The sequence below is a fragment of the Plectropomus leopardus genome, chromosome 3 (genome assembly GCF_026936395.1).
Source record: "Plectropomus leopardus strain MGB_pleo_1.0 chromosome 3, ASM2693639v1, whole genome shotgun sequence".
Lineage (NCBI taxonomy): Eukaryota > Metazoa > Chordata > Actinopteri > Perciformes > Serranidae > Plectropomus > Plectropomus leopardus.
In genome coordinates, this window is record NC_142178.1 from 14,489,570 (window position 1) to 14,504,469 (window position 14,900).

Genomic DNA, 14,900 nt, shown 5'->3' on the forward strand with positions numbered 1-14,900 from the left:
CTGGCAACACCAGTATATTGTGAAAACCTCATGGGGATTGTTGTCAACAAAGTACACGTCACATACAGATGGTAAATTGTATTTTTTAGACTGTCTGAATGTATTTGTATAGTAGAGGCTAGTGCTAATGTCAGAATTGGCTGGAGGAGTCTGTTAAGGCGAGTACATGGCAGCGATTCCAGACTGATACTGAGAGAGAGACAGAATGTTGTCTCACGTTATCAGGGTGGTTTTACCAGGCTACTCGAGGTTTGCTCCAAAACAGAGTAAATCCCCACTGTCCCTTATGTTAAAATACCCAACCTAGCAGCAAAAATGTTGACAGCCTGGTGCAAAAAAAGATTTCAATTGCTTTTTTTTCACATTCATGACAATTGCAAAGGGGTTAATTTCATTTTTTTTACGATTTTTATTCAGGCTTAAAGTTGCGCATGATTAAGAATAGGCCACTTTGAGTGACAGACTGTTTGCTGATAGTGTCCTTAGTTGTCTGTCAGATCCACTCCTTGCTCCTCCACAGCACCAGCATCTTGCCCAAATATGATCACTTCTGGCTCCAAAAAACCAAGGTGAAAACCTGGTGACAGCCACTTTGCTGAACGCGAGGCTAAAAAGCAGCAATCCACAAACCAATTGGTGATGTCTTGGTGGCTATGTCCATAGTTTGTACAGTCTATGGTTTATAATCAACTAAATTAAAACAATAAATGCATTTTTGACATAATGAGGAAGTATTCCTAATCAACATACCTGGCAAGTACCAAAAATGTTGGTACTGAACGAATCAGCAAATTGTTCACTGATGTGTTTTAAGCCAGAATAGGTAATCTTGCAATACATTATCCACTCAAAATAACTAAAGAATGATTTTTGAAATTTTCCTCTTTTTATTAGAAGTTAATCAAAATTCCAATCTTTTCTCTAACCCTGGCTAAAGTTCATTGGATGTGAACCTGGTGTTCTGGTGCCACGGTTGTAAACTTTTTATGTCCGCCTTCTGCCTCAACCACCTCCGTGAATCCAGACCTGTCAGTAAATGTAGTGTTTTATTTACTCAAATAAATAGTGTCTCTGAACATAATCCAGGCAGCAATTACATTCTCATCACATATTAATTCTGAAAAGAACTAAACAGGAACGGCTGTGGCCAAAAGTGGCAACAACTTGATCACAGTAAATGCCCAGCAGCAATACGCAAAAGTACTGAAGAGTAATAAAAACAGCAAACTGTCTCAGAGAAGTGATTTATACAAAGGAATCTCCCTAATGTTTGCCAACATTAGCTACTGTTCAGATCAAGGTTTAAGTGTAGGAAGGGTGCATTTTTAGTTGTATTTCAGTTTGTTGAATCCTTTAAAACTTGGTTTGACATCAATAATTTTCTTGTGCTGTGTTCAGACACCTCACGCAAGCTTGTTAAATTTCTTTTCCAAAAACATGGGGGAAAAATAAAATGACCAGCTTGTTAAGAAATGTGTCACAAATTGCAAGAAATTCAAAAAAGATGATGAAGATCCATTAATAGGACTAGGTGTTACAATCCCTGAAGTTAGAGCACATCACTGTTTTAGGGTGTCTGCTCGACCAAGGCCGCTGAATGTTGTGACCAGAATGACACACCCTTTATTGTGCACCTTGACTTCATCGGGTGTCAGAAAATGACCTGAAAATTATTTTTTAAAAATTGGAGGAGAATTATTCAAAACTTATCAAAAGCAAGGGAAAATATATATTTTTTAATCATTATCATTATATATTTACAATTACATTCCAGAGAAAAATATACACATATTTTATTTTATGTACTTTTTCCTGGTCATTTTCATGTGTGTTTTTGTTTTTAACTTTTTTTCCTTCATTTTCAGGTGTTTTCCAGTACCTTTTTACTAATTCCTTGCTATTTTTTGGGTCATGTTTTGTTAAGTTGGTCATGGCTTTCTCCCCATGCTTTTTGAAATAAATCAAAACAATTTGCTCAGTTTTCAAAGGGTTAATCGGTTGTTGTTGTTATTGTTGTTGTTGTTTTTCCAAGTTACATAGTCTTACTTTATTTTATTTTTTTATAGTAGAAGAACTGTTGATCTTGACCCCATATTTTCTTTACTGTAGGAATGGAAATGAAACATGATTACAGCAACCATAAATCCTCCAATGTACTGTAAATAAGGGCATGTGAATGTTGTATTATGCAATATGTTTACTCATCCTTTCACAAAAAAATGCAAGTTTTGTCAGTATCAGAACAGACTTTAACTCCTAAATGTATTCCCCTATTATCAATTTCCAGTGTAGTTTTCAGACATGATCTCTCTTTTTGGTCTCTATTTAATTTTAGCAACTGAACATCAGTCAGAAAACTTTCCTCTCTATCTGAGCCGGCTCCTAATGGTTAGAGGAAGTAATCTAGGATTATTTTTTTTGCCAGCATCCCACAAAAATCTCTCACAAAACCAAAGATGAAGCATCACCACGACTGCAGGCTCGTTTGTCCGGTGGGAGCTAACCCTGTGTGTTTATATGTGCTGCAAAACACATGTACATTCTCACCCGCACTCCCTCTTTCTCACAGACCTAAACACTTACACATTTTGTAAACGTGCTGGGAAACATGAGCACCAACCCGGCTCTGTCAGAACGAGGTAGTGCTGGATATATATAGTCAAAGAGAGTCCCAGAAGAACCATTTAGCTTTCTGAGGATAGTGCTGTTCACCTGCCATCCTGCCTGTCAGAAGGAATGGATTTACTTTCACTCCGTCCGCTGGGAGAAGCTATACTCTCTGTATTCACCACACAGATGATAGTCACCCTTTTGTTTTATTCACCCGTTCTGCTAGACTCGAGCAGAGTAAAGAGAGTGAGAAAGCAGTCTATCAGGTTCTGGTTTGACAGGCTCCATGTCTTCACTTAATGACGCATACCGTGGTAACACAAAGCAGCAAATGAACCGTTACATCTCTACGTCCCATGCCTCGCATAACAACTGTATTCATCATCTAAAATTGGTAAATTCATAAATTACCTCTGAAAGCCGAAGCAAACACATATACACACGAAAGATGAAAAAATAATTAATAATGTGATTTAATTTTGGGAATCTTACATATCAGAATAAAGACCTCTGATTAATCCAAGGACCAAAAAACATTTGCACATACTCCATTCAGGCTCATTAAGAGTTGAGCTCCTGTTTAATCTCTTGCAAAGGTCAGAATCAACAGACCAGTGAATCTGCACTTTGCAACTGGAGGGGTGACTCTGCACTACAATTCACTGCACAAGACGACTTGTGGGTTTGTCCTCCTTGTTTTCACACCTGCACATGAATCACAGGTTAAATAGCTATGGTTTTTGGGAATTCTCTCATAATACCAGATCACATTCTCAGAGCAAATTCAAATCCAAATGTTTCCTATAACTCATTGTACTGCTGCCTTTCCTTGTGTCTTAGCCTTTATAATGTGTGGGGGTCATCCCCATGTTTCCAGGGTCCCATCCCTCTTGGTATAAAGGGCTAGTTTTGCAGTTCAACATTGCAAAAGAAGAAAGGGTGATGGCAATTAAAGTGCAATTTGAATGTTAAAATTTGTTTAGCCATTGTGGAGAGATAGAGTCAAATCTTACCCACAAATTTGAGAGTGTAGGTTTCAAGGAATATAACATCAGCATGCTTTCAGCTGCAGGTGGGTGATTTCAACATATAGAGTGCTGCAGGGATGACAATTTTTTTGTAGGCCAGCAGGGAGGATAGCATCGCCCCTTGTATAGAGGTCAATGGGAGTTTTCCATTGAAAGTTGCAAAAAAATGTTTATGATACTTACACACTTTGTTCAGAAAGATTATCCTCACAAATGAGCACCTTTTTTAAATGATTTTGGAAACATACATGCAGTTGCATTAGGCTAAAAACAAACTACACCGTGGTCACATGACTAAAATGCCACCACTACAACCACACTGTAAAGCTGTGTTTAGTGTGATGATGTGTGATGATTCTGTAGTTTTGTATTGCCACTCGCTAGCAACTGTCTTTTTAAGACATGTAAAAGCTTCAAAATTCATAAGCAGAGTATTTACAGATGTATCTTGTGTTGTATCACAAAAAGTGAAACTCTCTTAACCTATGTTAACCACAGACCTTACTTCAAGCATTTAACCAAAAACCTATCGAAACACCAATAGACTTCAAGAGGAAGGAACCGTCAGTGCTAAAATGCTAATTCATTTGCTGGTTTGAGAACTCATTCCTGCAGCACTCTACAACAACAAAAACATTGCTGAAAATATAAAACACTTTGAAAGATCTTCTTAGTCAGTTATTAAGAGGATATTGAGTAGATGAACATAGGACCCTGGGAAGATAGATACACTCACAAATGTATGTGTGTGTGTGTGTGTGTGTGTGTGTGTGTATGTCACATTGTCACACACACAATGACAGAATATCATCAAAATGATAGTTTAACCCACTTTGGAGCCTTGAGACCAGTTCGGGAAATGGGTTTTATTCTTTAAAGAGCCAGCATTTTTCCCACACTTTGTCACCATCATCATCATCATCATAATCATCATCCTAACCATTGTCATCATCATTATCATTATATCATACAAAATGGCACAATACTGTATCCATAACAACAAAATATAAAGACAAATATTAAGACAGGTCATTTTGCACAACATACTGTCATAAAGTACAACACATATGACTTCACTATGTAGGTTTCATTTATAAAAATAAAAATAACTTTTACAATAAAAACATGGTTCCACTGTGCTGTTCTGTTCTGTTTGGACCTCTCTGTGTGTTGAAGCTGTGGGTGGTGGTGTGTTTTGAAAGATGCTGCACGTAAAGCTCATCCTGGGAAAGCCTTTCCAAGCAGTTACACCGAGAGCGTTTAAGCCAGTGAACCATGCAGCAATGGTCTATGTGTTTTAAATTTATGTACAATATAGTAAAAAAAAAAAAAGTGTGTACATAAAGATGGAGTCCATCATACATATCTTCTAGTGTCCCTCTTGCACAGTATCTTTTTGAACGACCTCCTAAAGTCGTTGTTGAAGATGGTGTAAATGATGGGGTTTAGTGCACTGTTGCAATAGCCAAACCAGAAGAAGAACTTGAACAGGGTTTCTGGTACCGGGCAGGACTTGCACAGCGTCATAAGCATGTATGTAAAGAAAAAGGGGAACCAGCAGATGACAAACACTCCAATGACCACGGCCAGGACGAAGGTGAAGCGTTTCTCCCGGTTCTGTCGGCCCTTCCAGCGGCTGCCCTTGGTGCTTGGCGCCCGCTTTTGGACCCCATCGTCACCTGGTTTGATTTGACACAGTTTAGTTTTCCCCTTGGCCGCTTTCTTTTTGATCGAGCAGGGATTGTTCACTTTGTGGTCAGAGGAGGACGACTCCTCGAGGTCCACCCCGTTGACCTCACCCTTCTCCTCATCTGCTCCTCCAACTCCCTCCTTCAGCTCAATGTCCCGCTCGCCGTTCAGCTTCTCGTGGCAGAGGTGGTCCTCTGCATCGCCTGCGCCCACACCGTTCTGCTTCTGGTTGGCGGCAGTGACAGTGGCCGTCTTGGGCATCTCAGTCCGCTTCCTGTCTCCAGGTGGCGCCCGCGTTCTCTTTTTAGCAATCTGGTAGATCCGCACGTAGACCAGGACCATGATGACGCAGGGGAGGAAGAAGGAGCCGATGCAGGAGGAGATGACGTACCATTTGTCTTCATTGATCTGACACACACGTTCATTGTCGTTGTGTCCTTTTTTCATGGTGATTAGAGGAGGGAAGGAGATGACTGCCGCGATGACCCACACGATAAAGATGATGCACTTAATGCGCCGCGGCGTCCTCTTCAGGTTGTACTCGATGGCCTGTGTGATGGACCAGTAGCGGTCCAAGCTGATGGCACAGAGGTGGGCGATGGAGGCAGTGCAGAAAAGAACATCAAGTGCCAGATAAATCTCACACCACACCTTGCCAAAGTACCAGTATCCCATGAGCTCATTGGCCAAGGAGAAAGGCATCACCAGGGTAGCCACCAAAATGTCTGCCGATGCCAGAGACACCAGAAACAAGTTCTGTGGAGCCCTCAGAGCCCGGCTTGTAAACACAGCTATGACCACCAGCACGTTGCCAAACACTGTGAGCAGGATCATCATCCCCACCAGCACGGTGAGCGGCAGGGAGACCCGCAGGCTGTAAGGGGGCACATCTGGAAGAGTCTGGTTGGTCTCGTTGTCAAACCCCATTGGAGCGGATCGGCCCACTTCTCATGTGAGTTCACCTGAGGTTAACAAATACCATCACAAGGAAGGACAGAGCTAGTAGCTCACGGCAGGGTTGAGAAAGGAAGGGACTGAATCACTCCTCAGAGGCTTTCCTGGATTTTTCTCTTTCATCATCTCCTCAAGGAGAAGCTCTTGATATTTATGAGTCTCTTAGTTTATCTAAAAACATGAACATAATTGAGGAGAAAAAAATCAGATGCTATTTGCACTTTAATATCAATCATGCCAAGCCTTATTACTATTATAATAAACTTGAGCATTATGTGAGCTCTTTTCCCGTAAAAACACTGAGAAAAAAGGCATATAAAGTGCGATATAATCTTACCTGAGAGCGGTGGCACAACCTCTCCAGCGCCGGAGACGCACGGGCTTTGAAAAAGCTGTCAGTGGGTAACTTCTTTAAGCAGATCAATGCGAGGCAAAGAAGATCCATGTGGCGGATGAAGCGTGAAGTCTTTCCCCCGTGTCTCCTCTCTCCACACACACAATGATCCCTGTGCTGCATCTAGTGCTGCTCAGTCGCGGACCTAATAGAGCGCTAATCATGTTATCCCGGGCGCTGCCGTGCTGCTGTCTGTGCGTGGAGTCTCTCTCCTCAGTGTTAACCAGTGCGCCACTCCCTCTCTTTATAGCCCGCACGCTGCAAAAAATGTCCCGCGCGCCGTGGGTCACTGTCAGTCCACAGAGTGTCAACACGGACACAGATGTGGGTCTGACAACATGGGACACCTCAGAGGTAAAGACAGCAGGAAGCTTTCAGTGTAGTGTAGGAATTACAGCAGAGAAACACCATCATATATGACTCACCACGAGCCAGAAATATATTAAATGTATCCACACACACGTGGACATACATAGACTACTTGCTACACGTACACATATACAGCCTACAATATGCCTCCAAACAATATGAAATTATATTCATCTATTAACTATACGTAACATATACCATATACATTAAACCTTTGAAATCGGAGCAAATTTGGCTTCAAAAACTTGGGGAGAAATAAGAAACAATTTTGTTTCTTATTTCTCCCCAAGTTTTTGAAGAAAAAAGTACAAGAAAATTACCTGAAAAAATTGTTTTTGAGTTTAAAAAAAAAGAAAATTACCTGAAAATTTGTTTAAAAAAACCACACAAAAACCAAGTAAATTAACAATAATAGATAGATAGATAGATAGATAGATAGATAGATAGATAGATAGACTTTATTGATCTCAAAAACTGAGAAATTGGGGAACAGTAATTCTGTGAAATAATTTTAAATATGAAATTCTTATAATAATTATAGTTTTTTCCCCATCTTTTTCCCTTTACTTTCTTAACAGCCTTCACTAGCTTCTTCAAAATAATTCTCTAAATCTACAGATTTATTGCAATTTGTAGAACATTTGTAACCAAGTTTGTTGTTGCAGCACAAGAAAAGTGATCTTGCTCCAGTTTTCACATGCTCACATGTATGATCCTATATCCTATCCTAAAATCATGATAATAAAATAATTAAATGAAAGAAATAAAAATAGCCCTGTAATAATTACTAATCCTCTTCACACTCAGTTTTCAATAATGTTGTCATCTCTGAGGTAATAGTTGGTATTTTAGTTATAATGGTTTGCATTTTGTTATTGTATCCCTACTTTTACCATAAGAGCTAGACAAAGTGAATAAATACTGCAATAAAAAGACAGATTATTAGATGTTAGAGGCAAGTTTATTAATACAGCACCAGAGGTAATTCAAATGCTATGTATAAGTAAAATGTAAGTAAAAAAAACCCCAAAAAACAATAATACACTACTTCCTCCACCAACACTACTAATGATAATAATAATAATAATAATAATAATAATAATAATAATAATAATAATAATAACTAAAGGAAAATAAAATTAGAATTACATCGGTGGCAAAAAAAAATAAAATAAAATACAAATATACAAGCAAAACACTGTTAACTTGCACTGCTACATAAACAGAATAAGAATACAGAATAATGTGTTGAGGTTGACTGTAACATATCTGGGCAGTCATCAATATGGTGCCTCACTTTATTATCGATGTGATCAGGTGAAGCCTGATATAAAGTTGGTTGATTTAATTTTCATCTCCTTACTCCTTTCTTATGTGGGAGGACAACAGCATATGTTATAAATGTAAAGGGGGGCATGTCTCCTGCATCTCTACAACTATGCAGGACAGTATAAACAGACAATAGCCTATCTTAAGAGTAAACCAGAGGACCTGTTTGGACAGACATTTTTTGCAGTGCAGCTGCTGGACTCCGTTGCTAAGCAGCAGCAGGAGCCACACCACGTGGATATCAACAGAGGCGTTTTATTACTTTGTCAAAATTAAATTTATTCTGCCACTTCTTACACTTCATGTCCAACACATGAGGGAGTCCCCAAACTTTGTCAGGAGCAGATCTCAGACTGATTCATTGACTGTATTTGAAGATTTGTCCAAAGGTAAAAACCAGGCATTTAGGCAACAGATGGGAGCAGTGATACAGGCAGGTGCAGGCTATAATTCATCCTCACTGGACTGATGTTTAGGTCCCAAAAATGGTGAGTTTTGTAATTTCCCTCTGTGTGTATTTGTTAAACTGTAGCCTAAAAGCTGTATTAAATGTGCAGGTTAGACTGCCAGCCCTACACTTCAACCCATGACGCTCTACATAACCCTCTAGCATCAGTTCTACATGTGTCAGTTTCTACTCGTTTCATGCATACTGTCTTTTCAATATAAACTTCCAGATAGGTTTAAGTACCACAACTACTTGGTTAGGTTTAGAAAAGATCATGGTTTTAGTTCAAATTAAGTATACTAGATACATAATTTAACATATATCTTTCAAATATGTTATATTCTCACCCCCGACTCACACCAAGCCACCCTTTAGTGGCGGTATGAGGTGCACCAGGCGGGAGCATCTTATTTTACGCCCTGAGCAACTTTTGTAGTATCAAGAGCAAGAGAGTCTGCGTTTAGGTTGGTTGGTCAAACAAACTGCTGACTTCCACCCAGAAGACTGCTGTCCCTTTCCAGTGTAAGACCAAATGTCAATCATTTTTAGAATAAATTGACGCCCCCAACTTGAACATCCAAAATAGACGCTGGAGGATTACCTGAAGCATGATATTATGACATGTAGGTTCACTAACCAAGCATCTGTATTTGATGAGTTGGGAGTGAGAATGTGTTGTAGGTGAGGTATCTTATGTGATCAATGTTGAATTTTAGTTTCACTTGGGACACAAACAGCAGTCTCCTGGGTAAAAGTTCTGTGTTTGTTTGACCCATTCATCCATCCTGACCTCTTCCATATGAAAATCAATACTATATTTGTGGATGGGTCAATAAATTGCACATAAGGGAGCTACATTGTTTGTGATGTGTACTGCTACTCTTCTTGCCAAGCAGATGCCTTACAAGGTTTTTGGACGTGCGTGTCTACTTTGTTTTTCACGTCCCTATACTACATAACCTGACTTTCTTCTTTGCACCTGTCATAATAACTGAGCATCAGAGTTTGAAGTGTATGTCTACTGATCAAACTGCTGTTTGACAAGCTGGGAGAGAGAACATCCTGTCCTTCATTATGTACAAACAGCTAACGATGCATAACCTGATGTGTGTTTGTTGAATACAGTGTTACAATCAGAGTCAGTTAACAAGGCAAATATTTAACATTACCTGAAAGAATCTGTACATCATGTCCATGAAGCACAAGCTCCATCTTGTTTACTTTGTCCACATGCCTAAGGTGTGGTGGCCGTTGGAACACATGCAATAGCTCAAGTAAGTTCACTCTTAAAAACAAGTTTAACAGTCTTTCAGTGGTTAGTTTCATTGGATCAAACCTACATTAAATAAATATGAAAAAAGACAGCAGTAAGCGAGACAAAACAATGAATGGCAAATCTAGAATCTAGAAATATAACAGAATAGTTTAATAGTTGCTTCTATTACTAAAATGATAAGAGCACTACAACTAATATTAAAATAAATGTTGACTGCTTTAGCTTGTTTGTAATATCACTCTAAAAATACAATTACAAAAACTCATACGACTTTGCAAAAAGCACAGAACATCCAAAAAACAAAATTTAACACTAACTCCTGTCTTTTATATATGTTGTACACTGATGGTAATTTTTGTGACATTTCATCGAATCATTTAAAAGGACAGTTTTTTTGTTTGTTTGTTTTTTTTCAGATTTTATCCATCAGGGGATTCATCATTTTCCAAACTCCCAGAGTCTTCTTGGAACTCGAGCTCCCTTCTTACCACAAAAGCTCCGACTCTCAATAACACAATTCAATGCGCTGTTTGTGCTCCATTTCTCTGGCAAATTTAATATCACTCTGGGAGGGATACTTGGAGGAGGAAATTCCTGAGGAGCTGTGGGAGGACGTGGTGTACACTCCTCGTCATCAGTGTGTGCTGAACGTGGTGTACACGACTCAGTGTCGCTGGATCAAAGTGTACTCTAGTTTCTAGATGATTCTGAATCAGTTTTGTGCCATCTAAATCCTGCTACTCTTACACATATTTTGCATTATGCATTTCCAAATTTTTTAGGTGATCTGATAGGCTTTACTGTAGGTGTAAAAGATGTTCCTCGATTGGGTTCCACGGTGATGCACTTACCTCTGTTTTTTCTCTTAAAACATTTAAAGCATGTTGTGTACTCTGAAGAGATACATAGTACATTTATGTAAGCTGTACATAACCGTATCTACGTTGTGGTTTTTTTCTTTTGTTTTTGGTCTGCAGCTGTCCTTCATTATGTGTCTTTGATGTTACATTTACTGTAATTTTTTTTCAACTTCTATTCCATATTCTGTCATTCTTTAAATACACACTTGATTTTAAATTGAATATATGAAAAATATGAATAAAGAGTATTTAAAAAAACACCTTTTTATATGTTGTTAATTGCAATTCCTACTTCCATTTAACACTTAACTTTAGAGATGCGTACTTTTCAAATAATTTGCAAGATGTTTCCTGAAAAGACCAATGTAATTTAATTCTAATTATAGAGAAGCTAATGTCGTGTTCAATTGGTACCTTTTCAACTAATTAATTCCAAAGTAGTCTTGGCAAAACCTAAGCTCTATTGGAATTAATTAACTGGAAAAAGTAACAATTGAACACGTAATTATTTTATTTATAATGAGAATCAAATTGCATAGTTCTTTTGAGGAAACATTTTGGATATTTTTTGGAAAGTAAGGACCTGTAAAATGTAGAATTTCCTAATTGTAAGTAGAAATTGCACTCAATAACATTGGAAAAGTCAGTGTACAAGGGGTCAGTTAAACATGTAAAAATGTGTAATGTACTCACTTTGTACTTGTACTGTCTATGTGTAAGATAGTAGCCTACAGTATAAACATGAAATGTCACAAGCTTCACTGCAAGTATGAATAAATATTTGAAAACAAACATTTTTCTAACATCTCTAAGTGAATGAAAAAATAGAGAACCCCAGTAATGAGTCTTAAAACCCAGAAATCTGTTGGCATTTCAGCACCTTAATCTCCCTTGTCTCAAAGTTGTTGGGTTTTTTTTCAATGGATTTTTGGTTAGATGTGACTGTAGTGTAGTTCTTTTTAGCCCACCATTAGCTTTTACTTCTGCTGATAGCATTTAGGCATTTGATATCCTCAAAGTGGCATTTATTTGTGAAGATTATCTTGCTGAACAAAACATGTTAGTATCATAAAGGTTTGTTTACCACAGAACTCATTTTCTGCAATTATCCAAAATCCAATGAAAATATCCCATAGGCTTTCTGAAAAGGGAACCAGTTTGTCGTTCGCTTCCAGGGTGGCCTTCAGAAAAGTATCATCCCTGGGCTATTCTGCTTCCTATATGTGTATCATTTTTATTTTTGATACGACATTCCAAAATGTTTACAAGTAATATAGGGCTTAGTATGTGCTATAGCTTAATTTGTGTTAAATACAGTAAGTGTTAATCCATGAAGTTAATGAAGACCTGAGGTATATAGGAATGTCTGAAAAACAAAAAATTACAACCAGTAAAGACAGCATTACCTCATTTTTTAGAGTTATAATGTAACTTGATCAGTATAAGTATGGCTTTCCAGTGGTTATGTGAGCAGGACATGCACCACAGGGCTGACTGACTTCACTCGCACCTGCTCCTGCAAAAACAAAGTGTGTCAACCGACCCTGTTCTCCCCTACTGATCAGGACATAAAGATATGGACTTTCAAAAGCTATAATTGACATATGATAAATGCACACTTTGCAGACGCCATAGTTTAATGGATTATCTGATAGTCACTTGCTCGCTGATGACAAAGTATCTGAGAAATGTGTGAGAGGCTTTTAGCTGGAAGTGAATGAATATTCAAAGCACCCACCTGTGAGACGGAGCACTCACACATACACAGCTGATATAAGCAGCCTGATAATCCCGTCTTTCCAGGCTGGTTAAATGACAGCAGCCGTGCAGCTTGTGGACACGGTAACTGTTTTTGGGTAAACAGTAGTTTGTGGTGGAGATTGTTGATGCATGAGGGTGCAGGCGAAGCGCAAGGATACAGTGACACCTGTCGTCTCCTGCATGAGCCTCCCGGTTTCAGGAGGACGTGGGAAAAATTATGTTTACAGAGGTTTGACAGCAGAAGAGAAATTGAAGGTCAGCGCGCGCAGGTTTTTCTATTTGAAACGGCCGACTTCTGTTTTCACTAAGAGCCCCTTTGGCGATAAGACCGATGACAAACAGGTGGCGAAATTAACACAGTTGAGTGCAACTACACGAGATTAACCTTATTTGCTTGGGAAAAAAAGTGCCTGTCAGATGATAGTGTTACAATAGTCTTCTGTGGCAAAGCTCTCTGTCTGAGACAAATGTAGCTCCAGTGATATGAAGACTTAGATTCAGCAGCAGGGGGCGATGTTGCACTGGGGCAGAGACGCAAAGCAAGGGCCACTGAAATAATACCACAGGAATTCATATTTAAAAGATTATTTAAAACCTACTTGTGTCCATCTGCCCTTTGTACATGCTTTCAATTCATATATTATGGATTGCATAAATGATGAACTCGAATCACCATGAAAAGCTGAATATCTGATTGCAACTTTTAATTTACAGTTATTGACAGATTATGAAAAAGGAATTGTTGGAAATAGTCTATAATCAGAACAAGTCATAGTGTGTCAGATGTCATAAAAAAGGTAGTGGTGTTGTATGACATAAAAAGGTTGATATGAAAAGTCAGTATGTCATAAATATGTCAAAAATAAAAGGTCATATTAAAGTGTGACATACAAAGTCAGAGAATAGTATATCAAGAAATGTCATAGTAAGTCATTCCAGGATGTGTATAATATGTTATTAAAATGTCATACTATTTTAGGCCTAGGCCAGAATAAAACTCTAATTTAATTAATTTTCAAAAAAAATTTAATTAACATTTTGTAGTCAAATTATAGTACAGATGCCCTAAAAGGACAAGTTTCTATACTTTTATTTTCTCTATTTTCTTGCGATAACAACATATTTCCGGTTGTTTTGTCGTGATAATGACTTATTTTAACTAGACGATGCTGTGATTGGTTGGCTTCAATGTAAGCATTTGATGACGTGGCGGAGATCCTGCCCACCTCCCTCTGGATGATCCAATCAAGCATCAACCTTATTTTTCTCGTTATCTCAGGAAACCAAAATTGATTTCCTCACAATAACGGATTAATTTTTCTCGTTAACTCGGGAAAACGAAGCCATTTGTGTCAAGATACATATTTTCTGGTGATTAAGAAAACAAAACATGCTGGTTACTTAACAAGACGAGGACATGATATGCCACCACCCCCCACGCTTAAGAGGTAAGTTTAGTCTATTTTTTGCATGTTTTGTGCTTTTGCAACTCTAATGATACAACGTATGATTACAAACCTGATGTTTTGTTTCGTTAAAGCTGCAGTAGGTAACATTGAGAAAAGAGCTACTTTGAAAAAGAGTACAGCCTGCAAGTCCCTCCTCCTCCCTCTCTGCTTCACCTCAGCCCCTCCTCCATACAGCCCCCGCAGGCTCGAAACTAAGGCAACTGATGCGGCCATGGATACGACATGGCAAAAACCGGTAAGAAAGAAATACAAACAATAAAGGAAGAAATGTCCTGTTTTAAAATAACTGTTGCTGACTGTAATCTAGCTAGAGAAGTGGTCTTCATTACATTACCTGTGTATTTATAAATAAGCAATAAGCAGTTTGTGTAAAGTCATATAATAGTATGTCATATAATTGTCAAAAAAGTGAGTATGGTATGTTCATAAAAGTAAAATGCTCAAATTATAGTGTGTAAAACAATGTCAAGAAGAAAAATGTCAGTCAAATTACAATCTAATGGATCAAAACGTCATAACAAGTCAGATAATAGTATGTGAAAAAAATGTCAAAAAAGTCATTATAGTATTTAATAAAAACTATGTGTTTAATATGTCATAAATGTCAAAATACCGTGCCAACACTTTCCCATCAATAAGATACTTGAATGCATTACAATGCACTATGAATGCCCTCATAATGCAGTACAGGTGGGGTTTTCATGGAAAGGGTT

The 14,900-nt window shown here is 38.2% G+C and overlaps 1 protein-coding gene and 1 long non-coding RNA gene across 3 annotated transcripts in view; one reads left to right on the forward strand and one right to left on the reverse strand.

Annotated features, from left to right (window-relative positions):
- LOC121942624 (uncharacterized) overlaps positions 1-11,756 on the forward strand; it is a 96,237-nt gene extending 84,481 nt beyond the window's left edge. The window contains exon 4 of the long non-coding RNA XR_006105815.2: positions 10,514-11,756. This is a non-coding gene — a long non-coding RNA (uncharacterized LOC121942624). The remainder of the gene's footprint in view (positions 1-10,513) is intronic.
- Positions 4,485-6,908, reverse strand: adra2a (adrenoceptor alpha 2A). Of its 2 annotated transcripts, none has more exons than XM_088075680.1 (2): positions 6,619-6,908; positions 4,485-6,289 (listed from the first exon to the last, which is right to left on the reverse strand). In XM_088075680.1, exon 2 carries the CDS (start codon positions 6,252-6,254, stop codon positions 4,995-4,997), a length of 1,260 nt encoding a protein of 419 aa, XP_087931806.1. In that variant the 5' UTR covers positions 6,255-6,289; positions 6,619-6,908; the 3' UTR covers positions 4,485-4,994. The 2 variants fall into 2 exon arrangements, with proteins under 2 accessions (XP_087931806.1, XP_042341818.2); XM_042485884.2 differs by having other exon boundaries at positions 4,485-6,452.
- Positions 11,757-14,900: the final 3,144 nt, after the last annotated feature.